This window comes from Mesocricetus auratus, unplaced genomic scaffold (genome assembly GCF_017639785.1).
Source record: "Mesocricetus auratus isolate SY011 unplaced genomic scaffold, BCM_Maur_2.0 Super-Scaffold_100003, whole genome shotgun sequence".
NCBI lineage: Eukaryota > Metazoa > Chordata > Mammalia > Rodentia > Cricetidae > Mesocricetus > Mesocricetus auratus.
This window is the reverse complement of record NW_024429188.1, coordinates 32656978-32684313: the sequence shown is the minus strand read 5'-3', so window position 1 is coordinate 32684313 and position 27336 is coordinate 32656978. Positions and strand designations below refer to the sequence as shown.

The following is a 27336-nucleotide window of genomic DNA, read 5'->3' as shown; positions in this document are numbered from 1 at the left end:
ATAAAACAAAATGCTTGCCTGGCTTCCTGGTTGATATTGACTACCAATTTTTGGTTAAAATATTTTAATTAAGTTTTACTTAAATATTGATTTGTTATGGAATTTAATTTCTCATAGTTAGATTTATAGAATAGAAAGAAGCTTACTGTTGTGCTCATTAAGCATGACATATGAGCCAAGTTATTTCTAAATACAGACATGTCCCCAGAGTAGAACTTCGAAGATTGACTATTCAAAACTTTATCTACAAGTCAAAATCCTGGATTATGTAATTACCAAATTGGTTCTCATTAACAAAAATTATAATTTACATGTATATGTCTTTTATGGTCTATTTGTTGCTATTATTTTATTAAAGTGATGCTTTTGTCATATAGGTCAGGCTAATAATCTGTCATGCTCCCAATTAAATTTCTATACCATTATTAGATGCAAATGTCAGTGATATTTGTTCTCTAATGTCAAATAGCAATCTTTTCTTCCTTATGACGAGAAAAGGGCAACAGCGAAATACATTAAAAACCCTAGATTTGACAAAATGAAGTTTTGTTACCTCTCTTTTTTCTAAAAATGCTCTAATCAAATTGCTTTACAAAATTTTAATGTCTTAGTACTGGATCTTAATATTAGGATTGAGAGATGATCTTTTTCTGTACTTCCTTTTAATATCACCAATGGAACTAACTCTTTTGTTCTCACCTGGCCAAGCAGCTTGGGAACAATCATTTGAAAAAGTAACTTCAGTGATCTACAACCATACTATCATATTAATTCTCAATTTGGATATAGACAATGCTTAAATAATGAACACAAGGAAGTATATAGGGTAGAAAAGCTTTGAATTTACACTTAGATGTAAATATCTATTCATATGTAAAGGTAAATATAGTAGAACCCAAAAGCAAGGTGGAATGTCCTGCTTGTTCAATAATTTTGCACTGGTTCCTTTGGTCACAACACATATTCAGTATACCTGAATTCAAAAGTGCAGTGGTTACCTTTGTGTACACTTTCTTTCAGTCCTCCTGCTATAATCTTTAGAAAATTGCAAGCATTCTCAGAATGTTGACACAAATACAAGCACATATACCCACTGAAAAACAACATATATAATATTTCTGTATAGAGTAGAAGCTTCTTCCCCCAAATCAATTTTAATGTATGGTTAAATATAAATATTAGTTTAAAAAACTTTACAGCATTTTAGGTGAATAACTGTGCAAATAACAAGATTGTTAAAGCATCCTATCTACCAAACATATCACTTGCAAAGAATCTTTCAAACTCAGATGACTTCTAGGAACAGACAGTCAGTAGGAATGTAAATTTTTTAAAATAAAAACCGCATAAGAAACAAAATACCCATGATGTTTATGATTAATTAACGAATTCAACAATCTGGATCCATATTTGCTTAAAATTCAAATCACAACATTTTATGCTTTCACTGAAATGATGGAGAAATGGCCCATTTATTTTTGTTCTTTTTCTTCTAACCACTCATAATTCCCCGTTTTCATAAACTCTATGCTGGACTAGCTTCTATATCCCTAGGTACCCCGAGTGAAATGATCTGGTAATGATTTCCAATTTTATTTTCAGTCAAATATTCACTTTGCTAAGCCTGACTGCCTACAGTATTGTCTATCTCCCTGAGTGGATCTATTTAGGGAACATAAATTGTTGTACATTTGCTGAATATTTTAAATAAACTTCCCTAGCACGTTCTTCTAGAAAAGCCTGTGCTTTGGTCCTCCATTATTCACATAGGACTTTATACTTTTATATCAAATGCCATTATTTTTACCTTTTGTTTATGAAGGAATGTTTTTGTTTCTGCCAAGCATTGAAGCTGCCAAGTGGGAGAAGACTTCTAAAAGACAACTTCCCCAAGCCAATATGAAAGACCACAGAAATACTGATTTTAAACAGCTAAATGTGAGTTCCATTATTAAAAAGTCTTAATACCAGAATTACTATACTCACATATATTTCAGATTGTCAGTGGAGAATAACACACTATGGGGAACAACAACAAAAGTTGTCAAATTTTCAAGATCAGAAGTCAGAGTTCTGAGCTTTGATCCTTGAATCTCTTGCTAAACTAAACTTCAACTAAACTTCTCATTAGTGAAAAAAATGGTATAGCCATACGGTGTAGTTGAGATGGACTAAAGTATAATAGATTGTCATTTTGCCAAACACAACATGAATTATGTAAATATTAACAGTCACTCACCTCTGAATCCCCACATTTGAGCATATTCAGAAGAAAGCTATTAAACCAAGCCACAAGAACCCAGAAGTTACCTGAATTCTGAAGTCTGCCCTCATCTAACCCACTGTGCTGTTCATTGTCCAATAAATGTGTTTCTAGAAATTCATGGAATGACAGTCTGAAGTCACAGCAAACTTTAGGTCTGAAAAATATATAACTGATCTAAAATCTTTAAACATTTAAAAATCTTTCATTTAGTATTTGTGTGTATGAGTGTCTTGGTATAAATGTAAGAGTGTTTGGGTATGTGTGTGTGTGCACATTTGTGCACTGGTGTGAGTATAGATGCATGTGTATATATCAGGTACACACAGAGACTTAAAGAGGATGTAGATGATCCCCTGCATGCAGAGTACTAGGTGTTTGTGTATCACTTGACTTAAGTGTTGAGATATGAATTCTTGTCTTTGTGTGATAGATAAGTAAGAGTTCTTTTCTGCTTATTGATAACCCAGCCCCCTAAAATCATCATTAAGTTTGCATGTTATTTATACATGACTAACAGAAGCAATTCAGAGATTCAAAATCATTTAAAATTAAAGCATAAGTAACTATGAGTGCTCATCTGTGGATGAATCATCTCTTTCCACTACCCATCATGCAAGGCCCAAGGAACATCTTGCAAAGAGGTGGGAGTACATTGAGAATGTAAGAGCCAGCAGGTGGGAAGGAGAGTTATGAAATACTGACATGGCACATATGGTGCACACAGCAACTCAGAGATACTACGGTACTTGCACAAGAAGTGAATAAGTCTGTCAAAATTTCAGTATGGATAGGGGAGGCACCCTTGAAGTCCAAACTTTGGTGGAGGAACTATTGACAATTAATGACTCCTGAGGAGAGAGTCACTTTCCTTTGGGTATGTGGCCACAGGTAGCTTGAATGTGTCCCAATCAATGGCCCTACATACATGGAAATATTGTATAAACAATACTAATTAAACTCAAGGGATTATCGATAAGAAAAACAGGTAGAAAAGACATGAAGCTGGGAAGGAGATGTGGTATGGACACTAAGGGGAGTTGGAAGAGGGAAGTGATTAATGAATATGATCAATCTGCATTGCGTAAGTGTGTGAAATTTTTGATAAATGAATAGAAATATTTTTACAGTAAAAATGCAGTTTTCAGTTAACAGATCTATTTTTGGCTGAGAAATTATCAGCAGGAGACATGTCATAAAGATAAGAACCATAATTACTGAATGGAAGCCCTTAATTTTCTTGCTATTCCCTCTCTCCCTATAATCAATTAATATATATGTCCATATATACTGCATAAAATCCTACCATTAATCTCAGTTAAATAAATCTATTTCTAATTTCCCTTCTCAGATAATAATACAATTAACATTAGGAGTCTATTTCCTCCTTTGTTATTGCCTTACTTGTCCCTTTAGGTCTAATTTACAGAAAAAGCTACAATATGGATATAAAAATACTACTGTCTTAAACTTTTTGATTCTGAGCATGGTATAAACAGCTATCAACAGCATAATTTTCCACCATGGTTCACCCTAAGTTTGCAGGCCTCTATATTTTCAGTCTCTGTCTTTTGTATCTAAAAATTAGCAATACTACCAGAGCACTGCCAAGTCTCGGGGAGACTTTTCTGCATGGTCTCTAAACAATAGGTTCACAGATGGAATCATGGTTTAGTGAAACACCAGAATAGAGGGAAAGTTTCTTTTTTGAATGCAAAAGGATGAAGGTAAAAACCAGGGGTCTTTGTAATTGTAAGTGTATTTTTCAGAAATATATCTGAAGTATAGGCAGGGAGATCTCTTTATGATTCAAACAGCCAGGATAATACTGCAAGGTAAAAAGAACATTGGAATCTACCAGTTGCCTTGTGAAATCCCTTAATAATGATTTGTTTACATGTCAAATTCTCCCTAGCACAAACTTAATTCTGTAGCTAAATGAGATAATATATCAGAATCAGCCAGCAAAGTGTTTAGTGGTACCAAGTGTGGGTAAAGTAATGCATATTTTAATATTTAATACATACATATATTCATACTATTAATAAGCCAAATGCAATGGAAATAGCCGATATGATTAAATTATTTATTCCTGATATCATTGTTAATCATAGTTCATACCTTTTAGTTATTAAATATTCTCAATGTGCTGGAATTATAGAACACACAATCAAAATATGATTCAGTAATTTTGTAATCTTTACTAGAAATAACCTATTGATTTGTTAGGAGAGCATGAGCTATAAAATAAGAACAGGCATTTCATTAGTATTGTTAAAATAATCAAGGGCATTATCTGGAATAGAGCTATCTTTGAAATCTAGCACTTAAAATAGTGATAGAAAACCTAGCCTTTGAAGCTAGATTTGAGAAATTATAAAAGTATTATAAACATATGGTAATATAGAATGCATGAAAATAAGTTTCTTTTACTTTAAATCACATGTATTTATGTGAAGATACCATTAGCATGAAAAATGATTCTACAGAAAATATCAATGAGGGTATTTGCATAAGGAAATCAAGCTCGGATGGGGACAAAGAAGATAACCTAAGAAAGGAATCATGATATAGATCTATGTAAGACACTTTATAGGAATGTTTCCTACTCATCTTTGAATTGCTTTTTGCAGATACACATAATTTTACTGCCTGTTGTGAAATTCTTTTGCCCCTGTCAGAAAGGTAGCAATGATGGCGATAGTTTATGTAATGAAATACTGAAAATTATTAAGACGTGTTCTGATAAATTATTCCCTAAGCAATTATTTCTTAAGTACTCTGCTAGGCACAGTGGAAACATAGGCGAGCTTTGGTTGTCTGGTTATAGAATGATATTTTTGTCCTGAGTGTATTGTTTATCTTTACTTATACAGGCATCAAACTTTCATTAAGCACTTACAGGGGCAAAGGATACAAATTCAAGTGGGACTTCACAGCAGTTAAGAGAAGGTAATTTTAATCATCCCTTGCTTGGAGAGAGGCTGCTCGGCACTAAAAGTGATATTTGATTTTAAGGCATTCACAAGGTTTATATGACTTACTCGTCTTCCTCACAAATTCTGCTTCATTTTTTTATTGTCTACTTTCTTATTTCCAACTCTATTCTTCCAATTGCCTAGTCTCAGAATCTGTTATTTAAAGCTCTTTTCTCATTCTATAATTCTAGGCCTGTTGGCTCAGCTGTTGAGTTCCAAAATGTTTCTTACACCCGTTCATAATTTTTTCAGGTTGTACATGCTTGCTGAAATAGTCTTCTAAGATGTCGTTTTGCCTCCCAATTCCTGTTATATCATTTCTCTTACCACACATATTGTCCACAAAATTAAGGGTTTTTTTCTAAATTACTCTTCATCATACTTTAATTTCAGAGCCAAGGTAATTCCTTATGATCCATGGAAAAACTGATACTGCCTGGGTCCCATTCCCTGAAACTATAATATTTTAGCTCTGGTGATGTAGAACTTTAATGCATGATCCAGACAAAACACACTCCTTTCTTTCCAACCTCATTTCATTTATTCCAACAGATCACTAACTTCAACCCCCACGCCATTTTTTTCATTTTGCCTTATGTATGGCCCCTTGTTTTCTGTCTCTGGTATACTGAACTGTGAGATGCTTGAGAAGGATCTCAGAAACAGTTGGTCTCTGTATTCCGCACTGCACCCAGAAGCTTTAATGAGTGTTTGTTCAGAGCTACTGGGATGCAGTGGAATGAAATGAAAGGTCAGTTCCTTGGGCGGGATTACACCAAGCCTTCTCTGTTACACGAACATCTAGATCATTTTAAAGGTCATCAGTTGTGGATATTTCACAACTTTGGCAATCCAAATGTTTGAAATTATCTTCAAGGAAAGGATAGGTGACTGACCTTCTAATGGGTTATTTGGTTTGTATTAATTAGCATTTAACACAAAACATCCACTGGAGTCTGAGCATGGTGCATGTTACATTTTATAGTTTCATATTCTAATGACCTGTGAGGATTTTGTTGATGCTGTCTTCAAGACAATGTTCAAAAATCTAGGACTGAAAAGATGGAAACCTATCTGAGTATCTGAAACTCCATGTCACTCTGATTACTACGGAACGCAATTCCATAGTGACACTTTTCTACTTTTGATGTGTTTTTGTTCAAATAATAAATTCCTTTACAATTAATGAAATCTCCAACCCACAGAAGGCACTTCCTTCCTAAAAGAGTCCCTACTAACTTAAGATATATTTCCTTATTAGTATCACTAAAGCATGCCACCTCCCCGACAGTGACTCTAAACCAGAATGATTTCTGATATTTCAATATATTCAGTGCCCAAAGTAATCCCCTAAATGCTCTCTTCAAAGCAACAGCTAGGATGATTGAATAGGAAGGGATTTTTATTGTTGTTGCTGTTGTTACTGTTTGTTTTACTAGTTTCCAAAATTTGCAACCAACTGCAGTATTCACAGCAATCCAGCAGAGATTGAAATCAGGTGGATGCAGGTGGGAGGAGAGGCAGGGAGGAACTGGGAGGAGTAGAGGGAGGGGAAACCATCATCAGGGTATATTATGTGTGAAAAAATACACTTTCAATAGAAGGAAGACAATTTTAAAACAACAACAAACCTAGAAATAGTTCAAAAATTTCAGACCGTTGGCTTATAGATAAATACTCTAAATATTATTAATGGAAGGAAATGTTACAATGCTGAAAGAGGGAAGTTAACGATTCAATTTGCTGTCAAAAGGAATTTTTTTCATTTTCTTTGATTTATAATTTTTTAACGTAAGTCTAAAATTCATTATTTCTATTATCCATTTATTTGAACTAATTTACCTAAAATATAAAGCATGGAAGTCTAACACAAATTATTTCATTTTTCACTTTAAATTTAAAGTAACATGTTTCTTTCCAGTGATTTAAATCTATAACCACAAATCTGTCCAAGAAGTACATAAATGCCTAAAACTAAGAAATGGCTTTATTCTGAGCCAATGGGACTATGTTTTTCTATTTTCATTATGCATTGTGCATGAATATGTCTGAGACATAACATGTTGCATAATCAACTTTCATATAATCCTTTTTAATTTTGCTTCAAATTATTTTCATGAAGACTTTTCATGCTCACTGGAAATGGCATATTTTGCAGTAATGGACAATCTATTCAGATTTTATTATTACAATATTAGTCAAATATCTTACATTCCACTCACTTTATATCTTCAAAATAAAAGTGTAAAACGCTTCAGGTAATTATCATATCGATGAAATGAGTAATGGTGATGAAAAATCTGTTCAAAACACCAAGCTCGGGCTCTTGCTAAGGTTAACTAGACCCACGATAACCCTAACGTGCTTCCCTATGAATTTTGGAGCCTCCCCCCTTCCTGTTTTGTTTTCTGTTTTTACACTCAAGCCAGTCAGGACCAGTGTTTTTCTTTTGATGCTATATCCTACAGGACTTGTATTTCAGTCATTTAAAAATAATTAGATTTCAAAACTATTGAACATGGTGGAATTCTAAGTGGAAACAATACAAAAACATCATCTATATCCAAAGAAAATATATAGGAACTACAACAGTTCCAATGTGTTCTGGAAAAAAACCCATAAATTTAGTAAATGACAGAATTATAACTTTGCTGCCCAAGACAAAATATATATGTTAGTTCCTCTCACCAAAGAGCATATCCTGATCAAAAGATACTCTGTAGGGGCAAAAGTTCACTTAGGAAGTGATTCCATAATATGCTAGGAATGTGTGAGAATATGAAGTCCTATATTCTGCTTGAGAATCTGATACTTGATACTAGGTATCTTCTAGAATGTTTTCCTTCAGAGGACAAGCCATTTTAGTTAGTAGCATGCACTAATTTTACATTCTGTCCAATCTCACTGCCTGAGATGCTTCTGGAGCCAACTAACTCTGTCAGATGAAATGGAACTTTTTTTAATACACATTCTCTGCACATAATATCCAGTATAGTCCCAAGGAAAAAAGCTATATAAAGGGTCCATCAGAAGAATACGTGTCTCTACAGTAGCATTGGCACAGTTAGAAATTTAACAGTTAAGGTAACTTTTGTTTCATATGTTCAATTAATTTGTTTGTAGCAAGTTTTGTCATGGGATTATATGGTAATTGTAATACAGTTGATAATTTGAGTGCTCCTGGTGGTAGTGGATGGACATTATCAGAATCCTTAAATATCTGATCATAAACCACAATAGTAGTACTTGAGATATGGCTCAGAGTTTAAGTGCGCATACAGCTATTGCAGAGGCCTTGAGTTCCAATACCAGCACCGATGCCAGGAGGCTCAGAACTGCCTGTAACTCCAATTACAAATAGATATGACATTTATGACCTACATACACACACACACACACACACACACACACACACATATATATATATATATATATATATATATCAGCAAGGATCAGATTCACTTGTTAGTCAATATTAAAGCTTATTCCACAGGAATAATCATTTTGACTCATAGAAAGTAAAGAATCCTTTAACTGCATAGAACTGTGATATTTGGTCTGGGAAACTGTTAGAAACAAAGAGTGAATTTGGGCACAATACAGATCTAGGAAGCATGAGTTGAGAGAACAGATATGTCCTTACCAATTAACAGACAAAAGAAATGCAGATCCTGGGAGTACCAGAAAAGGTGTTCAGACTCCAGTGATTACTTAGTGGCTAAACACATTTAGTGTTTTTGTTGATGATATGATTGCAATTCTGAGAATCCACGTGTGGTGGCTCTTCTATAACTCCAGTTCCAAAGGACCTGATAGCTTCCTTTGTGTGCACCTGTACTCACATGTATGAACTCCCCTACATGTGTGTGCGCGCACACACACACACAAAAACACACAATAAATCTTTAAAAATAGAGAGCCAAAAATGTGATTTCAAATAAAAATAAAAAATAAATGGAGATATACTTATTAAAATATGAGTTGCTAATCTAAAAACTTGAGCTTACTGAGGTTTCTTGTGTTTCTATTTGCTATCTGCTGTGGCTCTGGTCTTGGATTATTTACAAAGGCTTCTGGCTATATTTCTGCACTAATGGAACGACAAAGTTCCTACTATAACCACAAAACTCACAAGTTTTCACATTGATTAGTCCATGCTGGTATGAACAACACTTGAATTCTGAACCAAAATTGTGTTGATAAGCACAAAATCATAGGGTTTCAATCGCAGTAAGGAGAAGCCAACAAAAACAACAAAAGATTTCCATCAATGAAAAAGAGAAGTCCAAATGTATAAGCAATAAAAACTCTTACAATTAAAAAAACTGTATGTTATATAAATACACTTTTCTAACATTCACTTTTTAACCAAGTTTGCTCTATTTGAAGTCACTATGATATAGAGGTGAACATACACAGATTGCAGCATTAGACATAATGTTTCAATGTATACTTTGGGTGATCCCTGAAAAAGCTGTCTCACAGGAAAACACAGTTTTATTATTTAAAACACTATGTGTGGCTCTCTTCAAGAAATAAGTGTGAATATTTTTCAAATAAAAAATTCTAATTACATGTTATTTGATACCGAAAACATGCTTTAGTCTATTTTGGCTTCTACAATAAAAATAATTGAGATAGGGTTACTATAAATAACACAAAGTATTTTTTCTGAGCTTTAGAGGCTTGGCATCTCTTATATTCTTCTTGCTTGGTTCTTGTATGGATGGTAAAAAGATAGCCAAATGCTTCATGACACCTCTTTTTACAAGGGCCTTAATCTTTCCTATGTGGGAAGAATTTACATGACTTAATTAACTCTTAAAATCCCACCACTTTAAATTATCACATTGGCAACACACAATTCTTGGAGGGATATCTAGTCAAAGCAGTGCAATAATGAATGAAATGTTACAGGTCAACTTATTTTATATTATTGACTACAATCTTCCTGTAACATCTAAAATTGTCACATATATTCATATTTATATATAATATGCATACACAAAGTGTTTTATAGACTACAAATCAAATAATGTAATGTTTACAAACCTTATGTTGGTGTACTTGGCACTTTAGGTCTTCAAGATCAGGTCCAAAGGGCTCTCTCTCCATTTTCTTTGTTCTCTCTTCTGTTTGTGTTAGCCAGTCATCTAGCTCTTTTAATTTCTGATTCTGGAGATCCATTAGAACTTTGTGTAAGCTAAAATATAAAAAATTATTACTCCCTCTAATTAAGCAGTTTATTTTTAATAAACCTATACTTACATAAAAACAGACATAACTGCTGGCCTATCCTATTTTTTGGCATTTTAAATATAAAAACTACAGGAAGAACAATTCTAATGGTATTACTTCCTCTGGACCCACTAAAGCTATTTTATTCCCTCAGAAATATGTATGTATGTATGTATCTATAATATCAGAGTTTGTAGAGAACTTCACATAGCTAACTAAATGTTAATACACTAAATAAAACAAACGGAGATAATGATGTAGCTCAGTGGGTAAAGGTGTTTGACCTGAAAATATGGTAACCCATATTTAAATTCCAGAACCCACTGAAAGTTTGAAGAAGAAAACTAAGTTAATAAGACTGCTCTCTGGCTTCAAAACACATTCTCTTAGATACATACCCACCTACACATGCATGAGTACAGAGACACACACATATTCACGAATGTATGTATGCACATAAAAATGCACTAATAATAATAAATAATTGATAATAACACTTAATAAAAATTAAAGTCAAGTAGAAATCATAATAGCTAAATTAATGATATCATGTTCATGAGGTTTATATTCCTATGATTTAGTATATACAATAAATACCACAAATAATTTTCTTTCTTTAATTTGTGGGATACATAGCAACATGTACATTATGTGTATTTTTGAGGTTGCAAATGGTGCTTCAACACATGTGTAAATTGTGTAATGTCTAAACATGGTTGAACATTTTATTTCCTTATATATTTTATGTCTTATAACACAAAACTCAAATTCCTTTTTTCAAGCACTTTTAAATATATAGTATGTTACTTTAAACAGTAGTCACATGGGTATACAATAGCGAACCAGAAATTATTTCTCCTACTGAACTAAAATTTAGTGCTCACTGATCAGCTCTACCATGCCCTTCTAATTACCAGTTCTAAGTTCAGGAAGAAAGAGAATGAAAGTTTTTTTGCCTTGGATTTCCACTCCACAAGATTACAGGCTAAACTACTAAACAATTAATATCATGTCTAAAAAAAGACACTAAAGTGTAGAATGCTATAAAAAACTAGATGTCCCAGCAGAATACAGTCCATAGAATGAACTAGTTATATCATTTGATATAACATATGTAGTAGGCATTTGTGAAATTATCAGCTATTTTGAACCATTAATTTTTTTAATATTTTGTTGTGCCTAAATAGACACATAAATGAATGTTTTCCTTCAAAGTCATATGGAATAATAGACTGAGTAGTAGATTTATAGTTCAAAGGCACAGGTTCACTTGCGTACACTTACCCTACAACCAAGGTCTTAGACATTTTTACTTCCATTTCCAGTTTGAGGAACATGAGTTAATACCTTGATCATAACTAGACAACTGTATGGTGGAGATGAAAATACTTTTTGACAGGATTTCATCTGTTAATTCATTAAAAGCTTGCAACTCAAATGTAAGTATTTAAGATAAGCATCCTTTAAAAAATCTATTTTTAAAGTGGTTATGAAAACAAAAAGTGCTGAACTCTAAGTTTAGTTAGCAATTTAGTATTTTGATTTAATGCAATATTTACCAGACATTTTTTATTATTATCATTTTTTATTTTAATTTTAAATAGCTTGTTTTACATGTCAATCCCAGTTCCCTCTCCCTCCCCTCCTCCCGCACTCCCCTTCCCCCCCCCCCCCCTCCCACCCTATTACCAAATCCTTCCACATAGGGGATATCTAGAGTCTGTCATTTTACTCTTGGTAGGGTCAAGGTACTCCCCTAAGAGTCCAGGCTGAGAGAGCACCTCTCTTTGTGCTATAGGCACATGAAGACAGTTTGTATACCAGGGATAGACACTGATCCACAGCTCAGGGCACCATAGGTTGCCCAGGCCTTATCACTGACACTCACATTTGGGGGGGTCCAGATCAGTCCCATGCTGGCCTCCCCACTGTCGGTCTGGGGTCCAAGAGCACTCCCCTGTTCAGATCAGCTGTCTCTGCTGGTTTTGCCAGCCCATTCTTTGCCAATTTGCTCATCACTGCTCTCTCTCTGTCACTGGGTTCCTTGGGTTCAGTTCAGTGCTTAGTTGTGTGTTTGCCTCTGCTTCCATCAGTCACAGGATGAAGGCTCCCGGATGGTTATAGACATCAAGTTCATTATCAGGAATGGGCATTCGAGGTGGTCCCTCCACTATTGCTTAGCTTGCCAATTGATGTTATACCTTTAGATCACTCGAGGTCACTCTGGTGCCTGATCTGTCTTCGATCCTATGATTCCCTCTTCCCCCATTCTACCTCCACCCCCTCAACTTCCTGTTCCCCCATGACCAACTCCCTTCCTCTTTACCCCCTCTATTCTTCCCGGGTCCCACTCCCCCCCACCCCTCGCCGTGTTCCCCATCCATTTTTATGTATAAACCCAAAATATACATATCATTGGGTTTTGAAGATGATTTAGTCTATACAATCTATTGACCTTTAGCATTTCAAATGTACATTTATCCAATTATATTGAATCTGAAAGCTATAAGAATCAACTCCTATTCATCAGATAAAAATTTACATTTTTGTTTTATGGGAAACAGATGAGACAGATATTTTGGTAAAAGGAAATTGAACTTTGCTTGTTAAACCTCTTAGACAACAAAAACCATGTCACCACTGAAAAGTATAAAATATAAATCTTTCACTTTCTTGTTGTAGTCTCATTTTTGAGAACTGACCAGATAATATGATTTTATGAGAATTGTCTGCAGTATCATTCCTTTATTTTTCTGTTTGTTCCTGTTAATTTGTCAGTTTAAAGACCTCAAAAATTGAACAAAATGCCCTAAAAATGAGTTCTGACCTAAGCTCCTGAAGATAGTAATTTCATGTGTCAAAAATAGAAACCAACTTCACAATAAATCAAGAACATAAACAAACAAATGTTACGGTGAGACAATACTATAGACATGCATAAAACATAGAATAATGTGTAACATAATTGAAAGTGTTCTAATACACTTGTTTTAACTGTGTACTCATTTTTTCTTTACCACATGTCTGGGATTGATATTGGAAGTACTAGTTTATGTATCTGATTTTGACTCATTAATAGAAAATAAAGCCAATTCTTGCCAATAGTTAAAAATCTTTAGATACGATGCATAAATTTAAGACCTGACTACTATTGGTAATAACTATGTTGAGAAACCCCAAACTTTCCTACCCACATAACAACAATCTTTCAATTTAAATCTTAACTATATTTTACATACCGATCCTAAATTCTCAATGTACCAGCTTCTCCACTACAATTTTGCTTCTTCATACCCAACTCCCCTTATTCCATTATGCAATTTTCATCAATCCTACACACAGACATTTATATTTGCTGTCCCATGATCTTTGGTATGGCATCTTAAACTTATATACACAAACCAGAATGCTACCTTAAATTCATAGGTTGGATGAGGCAGACTTCCTGGAATTCTGCAGAAGAGAGCAAGGTAGGATTATAGGAGCCAAGGGCACCACAAGGAAATAGCCCAAAGAATCAACTAACCAGGGCCTTTAGAGAATCAGAGACTGTATGGATCTGACTTAGGACCTCTGTATATATGCTATGACTGTGTAACTTGGAGACTTTGTGGGACTCCTAATAGTGGGAACAGGGGCTGTTTGACTCTTTGGGGACCCTTTCCCTCCTGTTGAGTTGCCTTGTCTAGTCTTATTAAGGGGGTGTGTCCCTAGTCTTCTCTTCTTATGTCATGTTTGGTAGATATCCCTGGGAGGGCTGCCCATTTCGGAAGAGAAGTGGGTCTGGTGTAGAGGGGAGTTTGGTGGGGGACTAACAGTAGATCAAGGAAGGAAAACTGCAGTTGTGATATAATGTATGAGAGAAGAATAAAGAAATAAGGATTGAGCTTGAAATATAACAAGCTTCTCTTGGTGAGTCCAGTGTTGTCATCTCATAAACTGCACTCTGCATAAAAAGGTACAGGTAAACTTTCTTACTGAAAATCATTGCAACTCCTTTTTAAGGTGAGATCTAGAGAAATTATTTACCAATTTCTCAAAATCTGGATGAGTAAGAAGAAAGATTCAAAAAGGACAAGGGTCCTTGCCTGAAGTGACATTTTGTCAGAAAATGGCAGTTTTTTGTTACCTACTTCTACACACTTAACGTTGAATTATTTTACTCTGTTATGGGCAAAATTTTTTTGTAATTTGAACCACATAAAATTGTTGATATTTGAGTCTTTTGCCCATGGAAATTACAATCACACTATGGATCATTTAAAAGCATGATTGCAGGCCAGAAAAGGGCACCAGATCTCATTATAGATGGTTGTGAGCCACCATGTGGGTGCTGGGAATTGAACTCAGGACCTCTGGAAGAACAGCCAGGACTCTTAACCTCTGAGCCATCTCTCCAGCAAGAAGCAAGTCTCCAAAACACCAAAGGACCCTATTAAAAAGTGGGCTGCAGAACTAAATAGAGAGTTTTCAATAGAGGAGTCGAAAATGGCTGAGAGGCACTAGAGAAAGTGCTCAACATCCTTAGCCATCCGGGAAATGCAAATCAAAACAACTCTCAGATACCATCTCACTCCTGTCAGAATGGCTAAAATCAAAAACACCAATGACAATTTATGCTGGAGAGGATGTGGTGAAAGGGGGACACTCCTCCATTGCTGGTGGGAGTGCCAACTGGTTCAGCCACTTTGGAAATCAGTATGGAGATTCCTCAGAAAAATGGGAATAAACCTACCACAAGACCCAGCAACTCCACTCTTAGGCATATATCCAAAAGATGCCCATTCATACAACAAAGATGTCTGTTCCACTATGTTCATAGCAGCTTTATTTGTAATTGCCAGAACTTGGAAGCAACCTAGATGTCCCTCACCTGAAGAGTGGATAGAGAAAATGTGGTACATCTACACAATGGAGTACTATTCAGCAGAAAAAAATAATGGAATCATGAGATTCGCAGGCAAATGGATGACACTAGAAGAAACCATCCTGAGTGAGGTAACCCAGTCACAAAAAGAGAAACATGGCATGTACTCTCTCATATATGGATTTTAGACATAGATCTGGGGAGTGCCAGCCTTCAACCCTATGGCCAGAGAGTCTGGGAAACAGAAACTTTATTTAGTGGCTGATCGAAGAAGAGGCAGACTCCTTTGGTTAAGTACTGAGCTGAACTCAAGAAAGCCAGTAACAGAGAGGGAGGACTGATGATCAAAGGGATTAAGACTGGGCTGGTTTAACCCCCAGAAACAGCTGACCAGACAAAGGTTAACTCTTGAATCCCAGGCATCAGCCTGGGAAGCCAGCATGGGACTGATCAAGACCCCCTGAATGTGGGTGTTAGTGAGGAGGCCTAGGGAATCTATTGAGCCTTGGGCAGCAGATCAGTACCCATCCCAAGTATACACATGGACTTTGGACTCCCATAGAACAATGTGAGGTGCACTCTCACCCCGAACTCTTGGGGAAGGGTCTAGGCCCTGCCCTATATGAAATGACAGACTATGCACACCCCCATGGAGGGCCTCACCCTCCCTGGGGAAATGAGGGGATAACGGGGATGGGGGAGGGCTCGGGAGGGAGGGAGGGAATAGGAGAGGGACCTGGAACTGACTTGTGAAGCAACCTTGTTTCTTATCTAAATTTAAACTGGAAAATAAAATTTAAAAAAATAAAAAAAATAAAAGCATGATTGCAATGAGACACTTTTATATTTTCAAGTAACTTTCTAAAGACAGGGATATATTTAAGAAAACTGTCAAATTCAGAAGGTGAAAATCTATCACTCACAGAAAAGTTTTCATTATCCTGACTTTCATTCTTTTTCAAATTATCATTTAGAAAGTGTAGTAAAAGTCAAAGGAAGATTAAACATACATATCTAAGAAGATATTGGAGCTACTATAAAATTATGAAAACAAAAATATGATTTGTTGGATAATCTTTTGGATTAATTTTGTAATATTTTATTGAGAATTGTTGAACATGTTCTCATAAGCAATATTTTTCTGTAAATTTCCATCATTATTTGATCTTAGTTGAGTTCAAATATCAGGGTAATTGTGGCCTCAAATATTGACATCTACTTGCTAAGGAAAAAATAGTTCTCTCCAGTGAATTCTGATTGGTTACATAACAACTCTTAAAATTAAACCCTGTGTGCAGCAGCAGTAGCTCAACACAGAGTAACCACAATAATGTTATTGCAGACTTATGGTTTCATATTTTTATGGGGGAGTATTTTTGTCATACTTGCCATTTGTTTGCATATTCTTGCTTCAAATTTTGTGATATTTTGTAAAAGTTTTTTATGTATATTGATTTTTTGTGCTTTTTCTTTACTTTTAATTCTTGTTAGGTAGATTTTTTTCTAAAAAAAAGAGTAAAAAGAATATGGGGTTGGTTGGGTAGGAGGGTAGGAGAGGGCCTGGGAGGAGTTGGGTGAGAAGTAACTGGCATCATATTATATTGTATGAAAAATGCGTTATATGTGTATATAATCATTAGATATAATGCATATACATAATATATAATATTAAATATTTAATAATTTAATAATTAAGGACTTAATGAAATTAATATAGTAGTTAGATTAGAAATTCTGGAGGTTTGCTAGGCAGCATAGAATTGCAGATTTAATGGACTCTAAAATCAGTCCTGAGTGTATATTTTTCTATAAGATAAACAAAATCAACTTCAGAGTATACTTAGGAATGTATGTCAAAGTACACATTCTAATTCAGAAGTTAAGTGATGAGGCCTTAAATTTAACATTTCTGCTAAATACCAAGCAAAGGATTGCTAAGTTGTTGATCCTTAGATCAAACATTGAAAATAACTTCCTCATTGTTGAATTTCTTCTTTGAATTAATAAGCAATCCAGGGTCCTAATTGTTAACATTTTACTACAGTCAGGAGAGAAATTGAGTGTAGTAACATACACACGTGGCAAAGGCAGGAGGCTTGTAATTTAAGGGTAGCCTAATATATACTTCAAGACCTTGCCTTAGCAAAACACCAGTTGTAGGATATGTCTAAGTGATGAGGTTTTGTCTAGTATGTGCACAAATCTGGGTTTGAACTATAGTACTCCAAAAATAGATTAGAGATTGTTCTCTTGCCTCATACAGTATTCTGGGAGTTTTGCACAGAATGAACCCAAAGGAAATTAATGGGGACACTTGGATTGCCCAACAGAAACTCTGGTAGAATGTAGGAATTCAATATTGTTAAGCAGAATTTACTGAAATGCCATAAATTTTCTACGTTTTGACTACCTAATACGATAGCCACTAGCCATAAAGGGCCACTAAATAATCTTAATATGGCTAGTGTGACTGAGAATTTGAATTTGTATATGTAGTTACTACCTGCAATAGTGGACAGACTAGGGATTCATTGACAGATGATTAGAATGAGATCAATCATAAACTATTATTTCGATGTCCTTACCCATATATTATTTTACTGTGTCATGGAATAATTTTAAGGGATGCTATCCTGAAGTTAAGTGTGTAGCAGTCTAGGAATTTTAATTTCCATTTCTGGGAGGTCTTATAAATAAAAATGATACCTCTTATTTCAATCATTGCCTATTTTTCATGACAATGATAGCATTTGTCTTGATTTACAAATATCCATTGGGAGCACGGGGAGAGAGGGAGGGAAGTAGGAAGAAAGGGAGGAGTGAAGAGAACATGAGGCCTCTTGCACCTTCTTATTTTAATAAGAATATCCTCTTTCTTCTAAGTCCTTGCCATTCTTTATATCATCTATTACCAATGAGTGGCACAGGGTCTATAGAGAGCACTATTTCAGGAGTTTTGTTAGGGAATGAAATGAGGCAAGGCTACCATAAATTCATATTTTGATTTTGTTTTCTTCAGAAACTGATGTTCTGTCTTCATATTTATAGTAGCAACTCTTCTACCAGTGGATACATGACAATTTTGATACACAGAAAAAAATGGAGAACAGGCCATGTATAGTCCTCAAACACACTGATACTTGTCATTGTATTATACCATGAAATGGTCTACTGTTTATTGTAAAGCCTTACTAAAGATATTTATAAAAGAACCTACTTTGACTGTTCCCCCTTCAAACAAGTGAAAATGAAGACTTAAACCTAAACATAATAGATGAAATTCAGATATTTCATAGCTCATTTAAGATTTAATTTATTAAATATTTTAGTTCTTCTATATCTGATCCTCCTGATCAGCACATTAATTTAACTTGAATATCTATTAGTTATAAATCACACTACGATCCATTTACCTCAAGACAAATGGACACATGTATCTCCTCTACATCTAATTTACTTCTTCTTTAGGATGTTTTTCCTTCTTTGTTTCCATTGACTGAGATATTTTCATAACTCATATATCACAATTCTTTGTTTAGTATTCATAACTAACATTCTGTCTGAAAGGTGTCCACTATTTAAAAAAAACAAGTGTTTCACTCTCTGAATACACTCCATGTCTACTTTTCCTTTTTATCATATGTCAGCATCATATGACAATATATAGCTTCATATTCATTAGACAGAGTTGTGTTACCCAGAAATAAGTTAGTGCTGGGAATACAGTAGATAATAAATGTTATTTAGATGAATGAATGCATGAATATACTTAGTTTCCTGGTTAGTGTTATTTATCTTCCAAAAATGCTATACTCTAGTTTGTATATGCTCTAGAGATTCAGATTTTCGGTTTGTAATTAAAATTCTATGAGTGGCACACTTTATATTAGTATAATGAGGGATGTCCATATTTTGCTTCAATAGTTTATGTCATTTTAATAGTTGTCAGAAAAACACATCATGGCCACATGTACCTGGCCTCATTTGACATTAAAATGTGTTAGAAACTTGTTTATAATCTAACCAATAAGTTATTGATACTCAAATTATCCCTATTGCTCTTTTAGAGTCTTTATTTCAGTAATCATCTATGGAAGAAAGCGTTAACATTTAAGGTATGAGCTAAACATTAGCAACAGCATTTTTAAACTTTGAAGGAACTTAAATTCTTTTTGCATGTGAATTGATACACATATGGAGACAGTGATGTAATTTATAACAATGTCAACAAAGGAGTGTGGATATATTTTTCAAATTATTTAAGTTAGAACAGTGATTCACAGGTATACTTTTAAATAACCTGGGATCTTGTTAAATTGCAGATTCTGATTTTACATATGAGACTCAGAAAAAAAACATGTACTTTTCAGCAAGTTCTCTGGTTATTCATTTGCTTCTGGTCCTTGGAACACCAAGATCTGAGAGGACATCACATCAGCACCATGGGGTGAAGTAATAAAAGAGGTATTTTACCAAGCTGTGATGTAAAATGAAAACCAGGAGTCTGACATCATACATTTCATGATATTCATTGCTTGGAAATTCAATTCAAAGTTTACAACTCAACTGTCTGCATAATCTATTTTAAATATGCAATATGTTAGTTACTCAATTTTTGAGAAAACACACCTATCCACTGTCTCAAATGTTATTGAATTTTCTGATTGAGACAAATACTTGGAAAAACAAGAACCATATTTGTAAAGATATATTTTTTCTCTTCATTGAAAGCATTTAAGATAATTCATAACAACTTTTTTATGTTATGTTTTGTGTTTAATCCAGATACTATTCATATCTCTCCTGCTGATTATGTGAACTGTAACATAAATTCACATGGCCTTCTTAATGATTAGCTTTCATTTTCCATTAACTATCACAAAGGTTTTAGTTTACCCTGCATGTCATAATCACAATTATCATAGAAGTTGAAGGGAATCTCTGTGCTTATCTTTATTAGTCCTCACAGAAATATCAGTAAATCTCCTTTGCTCTCTACAGGTTGCATTTTTCAATAAAACTAATCATTTTATTCTCAGAGGTTAAAAATCTTCTGTTGTCCATGTGCCAATTGTCTTTCTGTACTTCTACAGTTGGAGGTTTTGACTTTTTCTTCTCCCTTTTTCTCATCTCCAACCACCCTCAGGGTATAACACAGTAGAAAAACCAAACAAAACTCAGATCATTTAGCTTATGTTTCAACAGATTTCTAGCTCAAGAATGTCAGCATGTAGTATCTTATTTCATTTTGAAATCAGTGCCATGCTGTTCTCTCATCTGAATCCTAAAGGTATTGTTAGAGATTTGCACTGGAAAAATATCAGACTACTATTAATTAAATACTTTATAACCATACATGTCTTACCATATATTGCTGTGTGGCTTTCACAGAGTCATTATATAGCCATGAAAGCTGAAATTTGGAGAAGTAATTACTAAGTAAAGTATCAAATAATAATAATAATAAAAGAATGTGGAGATAAATATCTGTATTTATTGACTGGTATTCCTCTGTAACCATATTTTTCAATGTTCCAATTGATTAAACATATTTTCTAATATAATGTTAATTACTCTTATGTTTCCCAGACCTCATAGAAGAGATTGCAATATATTTTTCCTAAATATCAGTGAAGAAATTAAGGACTTACAAAATAATTTAGAAAACAATAAAATTATATACTACATAAAGTAATATGGTGCAGTTAAAAAATAGTTAGCTTTTTCATGACTGCATCATTCTTCATTAATACTGTATCATATTCAATGTTGTTTAGAGAGGTATATGTGAAGGATTTGTGATTATTGCATGAATCAGGAAACCAAGTATCATAGAAATAAAGTATATTTCTTTATTTTAAATAAATAAACATTGAAGGTTCTATATTCTTTAGGTAAAGTGGATTCAATTTTAGATAAGGTAGACATTTTCGTTTTTTTTTCTTCAGATTGGCAGTAATGGTTGGTATTTTGTGGAATAGTTTCTACTAGGTAAATCGTATAGAAAGGTAATATCTGTGTAAAACGTCAGCCATAATAAGGTGAAAACAAAACACACGCAAAAAACAAGTCTTACTATCTAATAGCATAACATGAAGTAAGAAATTGCATATAATGTAAGTTCATGCCTAAGACAGTAGACTACACTCATAGTACAATTCCTTCCTAGTCTAAGATACTAAGATCTCTTTATTGACTTGTTGTTCCAGACAAGTATGTGTCTACTCTCTTTTTTAGTAGCCTGATAATACATATTTTTCCCTGTTTCTCCACTGCATAAACTTTTGTGTAGCATATAAATGATTTCAGCCTATGTGGAGGTTTGATTAAGAATTATCAAAATTGCCAATCCCATGAATCTTTTGATTCCACCAATGAGTCATATTGTCCCTATTTTAGGACTCTTGTATCAGCTGTTTCCAGTGGTCAAATTTTCTAACTCATCGTGTCTTCTTATTCAAACTAAAGCAGACCAACTATGAATATCTTACTTGGACCAAAATGTCTAACCTTTCAATGATTCCCTAGCACATCCTTTTATAACATCATCAAATACAGTATTATTGGATATTTCCATCATGGTCTTTTTTATTGGATGTCAGCTACTCTAGAATAGAACAAGGCTCATGAGGACACTGCAATATTTTACATTTGTGAAAATTAGACTATCCTCAGGATTTTTACCAATTAGGCAAATTGAAGCACACCAAGAATGTTCATGACATACATTTTTTACAAATGTTCATATATCTATATTTATTTTCTTAAACAAAACAAGATAATATGCATTGTAAGAAATTATCTAAAATTGCTGTGTGATACAAGTGTTTCCATATTATTGTCTCATTTTTAAAACTATGTAAAATCTTCTGTAAAACCCTATTCTGCCAAAAATAGTTTTTGCTTTTTTATAGTCATACTAAAAGTTGAACCACAAACAGAAGCCCTAAAATATTACCTAAAATTAAAATAATGCTGTTTTGTTGTTCTTGTTTCCAATTATTGTTGACACTTGAGGATTCAAATCATCCAGAAAGATACAAATGAGCACTTTTTAAATGCTATAATAAAATATGTGGAATTTTAATTCTAGGTTGAGTTTACAATTTCTTTCAAGTCAGACTCAAAGTATAATTAATTAATTATTAGAAATAGCATAGATCACATTGTTTACTACTTGAAAAAAAACACTTAGAAAAGATACATAAAAGATAGATATGTGTCTATAGGGAAGGTAGTAAATCGGACAGTTGCTTTTTCAGATGAGTAATTTCTTGATGCTACAATGGTTAAGTTGCAAATAGAATCCCTACCCTATAAACTGTGGACATCTGACTAAAATTTGACGGCACTATGCTTTATGACTTATGGTGAAAAATGTGTGGAATAAAAATATTTTCATGTGGGGATTTAGGAAAAGCTGGCTAAATAATTATAATCTTCACTTCTAGTGTTAGTTAAAATTATTGCACTGATAATAACAGGACAATCATGTCAATGTGAAGATACTAGTATATTCTGGCTTGGAATATATAGTTGTGAAAATTCTCTCATGATTTATGACTTACTTTTCTTTAAAAAATTTGAGCATAAAAATGTGTTCTCTCCCTCCCTGTTGCCACACTATAATTTAGTACCAGCACAGCAATCCTCCCAGCATATCTAATGAGTTTCTTGGTCCTATTTTAGGGCTTTAAATCTTGATAAATAATAGCTAAGTAAACTTAAGGCACTTGGACAATTTCTTTAGCTTTATGTATTCAAATGCACCACTGGCACTTCATTTCTTTCCATTCAAATATAAATCTATATTGTCTCGCTAGGTTCTACATGAATATACATACTTAACAATATAAATCAAAGCAACACATGCAGAATGATGAAATCTGCTTGTTGCCTGTGTAAGAAATAGGCCATTTTCAGAAATGTCTCAAAATCTTTTTTTAATAAGTCAATATCTATTTTTAAACAAATTCACAGCCACACTATTCGAATGAGGATTTTTCACACAAAATTGAGAAACTTTTCTCCCTGAGTGTATTCATAAAGAGATGAGTAATACTTTGAAAGCTTCCTTAGAAGAGAAGTTTCCTGTCACCCATTACTCATCAAGGATTTTATGCACATGAGTTTTCATATGGTTCTACGGCTGCTACCTTCATGCTGTAACTTTTGTAGAAAGTCTTAACATATTACAAAGAATAAAATTTTGACAGTTACCAAAAGCTTAGTTAATTAGTCTTCTAACCTACCCAGCATCTCTACTTCAGTTGCTAAAGTGTAAATAGTTATATTATAGGCTTAAAATTCAGCTATAACATTTCAGAAAACAAACCTAAACAAAACTAAAATATCCTTCATGATTTGGGTTAACAATCTAGATTAAGGTATCAAGCTATGCCAAAAATAGCAAAGAACCTAAAACCTGACTTTTTAATAAGATGGACCTTCACAGGGCTTGAAGTCCCTGATGGCTCAGTGGTTAGAAGAATTTGTTGCTGTTCTTGTAGAGGATCAGGGTTCAGTTCTCAGGACCCCTAAGGCAGCTTACAATCATATATAACTCTATTTCTAGTGGTTCTGATGCCCCTTGCTGCCCTCTAAAGGCATCAAGTGTAGACCTGGTTCACATAAACTCATACAAACACTCATATACATAAAATAAAATACAAAACTACATAAAATATAATTTCAAAGACAGAATATCATTATGTTGCTCATGATCACCACTTGCCTTGGCCATGCAGTTATCTAATATTTCAGGCATGTGATACTAGTTAATTATAAATCAATAATAATTCACCTGGAGGCAGTATTTAGGGGTTTAAATTTATAATCCTAGCTACTATGGAGGTTGAGGGAGAAGATTGCAATTTCAATATCAAATTGGGCTTCATACTTCATAACAAGTTCAAGGCTAGATCCTGTCTCAAAATGCAAAAATGCAGGGGATATTGCTCAAAGGTAAAATCCTTGTCTAGAATGTAGCTGTGTTCAAAACACACACACACACACACACTTACTTGCTTTGCTTTTCCATACTAGCTACCCTGAGGCACTCCCATCTTGAATTTAGGAGATTCATTTGTTCTTGCACTTCAGTTTCTTCATCTTCTGATAATTTTCCTTTTCCAATAATTCGACTTCCTAACTGTAGCACATTCCCGACACGTCCTTGATGGGATGTCAAATCCATCATAAACCCCTGACAAAAAAAGTTAATGATTGTAACTTAAGGAAAACATTGTGAATTTGAATTTGATTATTTGCAATTTTAAACCTGCATCCCATTTAAATGCATATTCTCATTAAGTGTATCTTCATTTATACATCATGGAATTCTGTATCACTTTAAATATGAATTAGGGAAAACTATAATCTTAGGACAACTCTCAAGGTAGAATACCCTATGTGGAGCATTTTAGGGAAAAGTATTTATTAAGAAGCTCACAGGAGTAAATGTAGAAAAATTAAAGAAGCAGGAAGTAGCTGCACATGCTTATTAACCCAGTACAAAAGACAATGAGGCAAGAGGATACCTGTTATGTCAAGGCCGACCTGGGTTATATAGATAGCATCAGGCCTTCTAGAGACGCATGAAAGTCCTGTCTCAAGTAGGAGAAGCAAAGCGTATGCTATATGGGTATTAATCTAAGAAACTGTATAATCTCAGGAAATCTCTCCCTCTAAGGATCCCTCAACTTGCTACCACACATGCACTCATGATGTGTCTTAGAACTGTTATTTATAATGATAAGTAGGTTCTCTGGAATGTCCTTCAGAACAAGGGCTCGGTTTTGCTGTGACACAAAGGAAAAGGCTGTACTTTTTTGTTCTTTTAAGTGTTATTGCAAAGCCACTATCAATACCTCATAGACTTGCCTACTAAAGCAGAACTTCAAATATTGCTGATTGCTTCCATCCAAAGCAAAAATGTTATTTGTTAACATCTCAAAATTAACATACAGACAAAAACATTTCCCAAATGTAAGTGTCTCGTTTTTTTCAGAATTGCCTACAAAAACACTATAAACCATGGGCTTTAGCTTCATGAATCAGGATTTTGCTTTACCTCATGAGCATGGAATTGTTCTTTCACTTTTTCAACATCATTTGAAATCTCTCCTTGTGCTTGCAAAGTGTCCTCTGCTGACAGAAGCCATGAGAGTACTTCTTCTAAAGCAGTTTGGTAACTATCCAGGTTTACTTCAGTCTCCATCAATGAACTACCAAATGCCTTATCTTCAGGAGATTCCAAACGCTGAATAATAAAATAAGTTTGGGGTTATACAATTAGTGGTTTTGAAGACTGTTTCTGTACGTTAAATTATAAATTGAATAAAATATTTAAAATGCTAGCAATGTCCACCTGCATTAGCATGAATGGCAAACACATAAAATAGTGAGCCTGGATTTTAACATCCTCATGAATACACACATAAATTCTCAAATGAAAGTTGATATCCATGCCAAATTAACATTTTATTAAAGCTTATCTGTATTATACCAAAGAGCAAGCCAGTAGATTATCTTCATCTCTGTATATTGAATCTTAAATGCTATGAAATGGCATCCATTAAGTCCTTTTTCCATATGTATATATATGTATATATATATTTTACATATATGTAATAGTGTATGAAAGCAATTTTAAAAATCTTTGAAGACATATGCAAAGATCCCAAAACTATATCACTTGTATCAAACATTAAATACCAGAATACAATAATTAAACATGAAATATTATAAGAAAAGTATCAAGTATGCTCCATCCAATTTAATTAGACTGATATTCAGCAAGATGTCAAAATGTTTTCTTCAACTACCTGCTAGGCCAGTGAAGCTAAGGAGAAAGATCATTAAATGTACTCATAACTCTAAAGAGAGAATCTTATCATCTGTGAAGTGGTTGGTAGAATGTTATCACAAACTGACCTCAAAAACCTTAATTACTATCCCATTCAATGGCATATACAAAAGCAAAGAGATTAATTATAGATATACAGGGAGAAAGGATTCTGCTGCAGAGGCTGGAGTCTGTTGCCTGGCAATGAATTACCTTCAGCTAAATAGAGATGAGGTAGTTTACAACACAAAATATTGCTCTCTAAATCTGGGATATCTGGGCAGATTCTGCTGTTATACAGTTGATATCCAATGACAGGGATGCTCTCCTGGGATAACCCTTGTGCTGTTTTCTATTAGTCAATACCTACGTACTCTTACACTAGCCCAAAAACAAGTGAAACAATAACAACAAAATCCTGAGTTCGTGAGAATGTCTGCAGATTTGTTTTTTTTCAAATCAAGTGTATGAATAGTAGGTTTCTGTACTTCAAACACCTGAAAAAGAACATACTCCAAAGAGCTCCACCCAGACCTGTGAGACATAGACAACTATGTGATAGATCTAAGCACATGAAAATGAGCATTACCTCTTAGGGTCCTTTTTTTGCAACTTCCTTCTTTAATTTTGACTTGGCACTTAACTGTGGAGAGTGTTTTGAGGGGAAGAGGAACAATAAACCAAGGAGCTGAGCTGGATTTAAGCTGTAAACCTTTCAGAAACTGGCTTGTCTTTGAGTGCTGCCAAACAAATAGTCATGCTTGTACTTAGGATCTGTTTACAGTAGTGAAGCTGAGTACCTTTTACTTATCTGAATGGCCTACATTTCTCAGTTCCTTATTCACAAGAAGCAAGTTCAACATCCATCCAGGTTATCACATCAACAACTACTGTCATCTTAAGTTTAACATGCATAATCAAAGATATCAATCATGTCCTTGATTGCTGAGATTGTATTCCCCAGTTAGCCAACCACTTATGCTGAAATCAACAATACACAAATGAAATGTACAACAATCCACAGTCCCTTTTTGAAACCAGCCCTTCTTTAATCAATGAAGAGAATTATAATATAAACTTAGCAAGAAATTGAATAAAAACAGCTGGGTTCATTTTGTACTTCCACATTCTAATAGGAATAAAA

At 34.1% G+C, this 27336-nt stretch overlaps 1 protein-coding gene across 8 annotated transcripts in view; it reads right to left on the bottom strand.

Annotated features, from left to right (window-relative positions):
- The window catches only part of Dmd (dystrophin), a 2157616-nt gene that overhangs the window by 1404966 nt on the left and 725314 nt on the right, over positions 1-27336 (bottom strand). For all 8 annotated transcript variants that reach the window (XM_040744180.1, XM_021232987.2, XM_040744181.1 and 5 more), the window contains 3 exons: positions 25419-25607; positions 24370-24551; positions 10294-10444 (listed from right to left, as the gene is read on the bottom strand). In XM_040744180.1, the coding sequence (XP_040600114.1) occupies positions 10294-10444; positions 24370-24551; positions 25419-25607 (522 nt within the window). The remainder of the gene's footprint in view (positions 1-10293; positions 10445-24369; positions 24552-25418; positions 25608-27336) is intronic.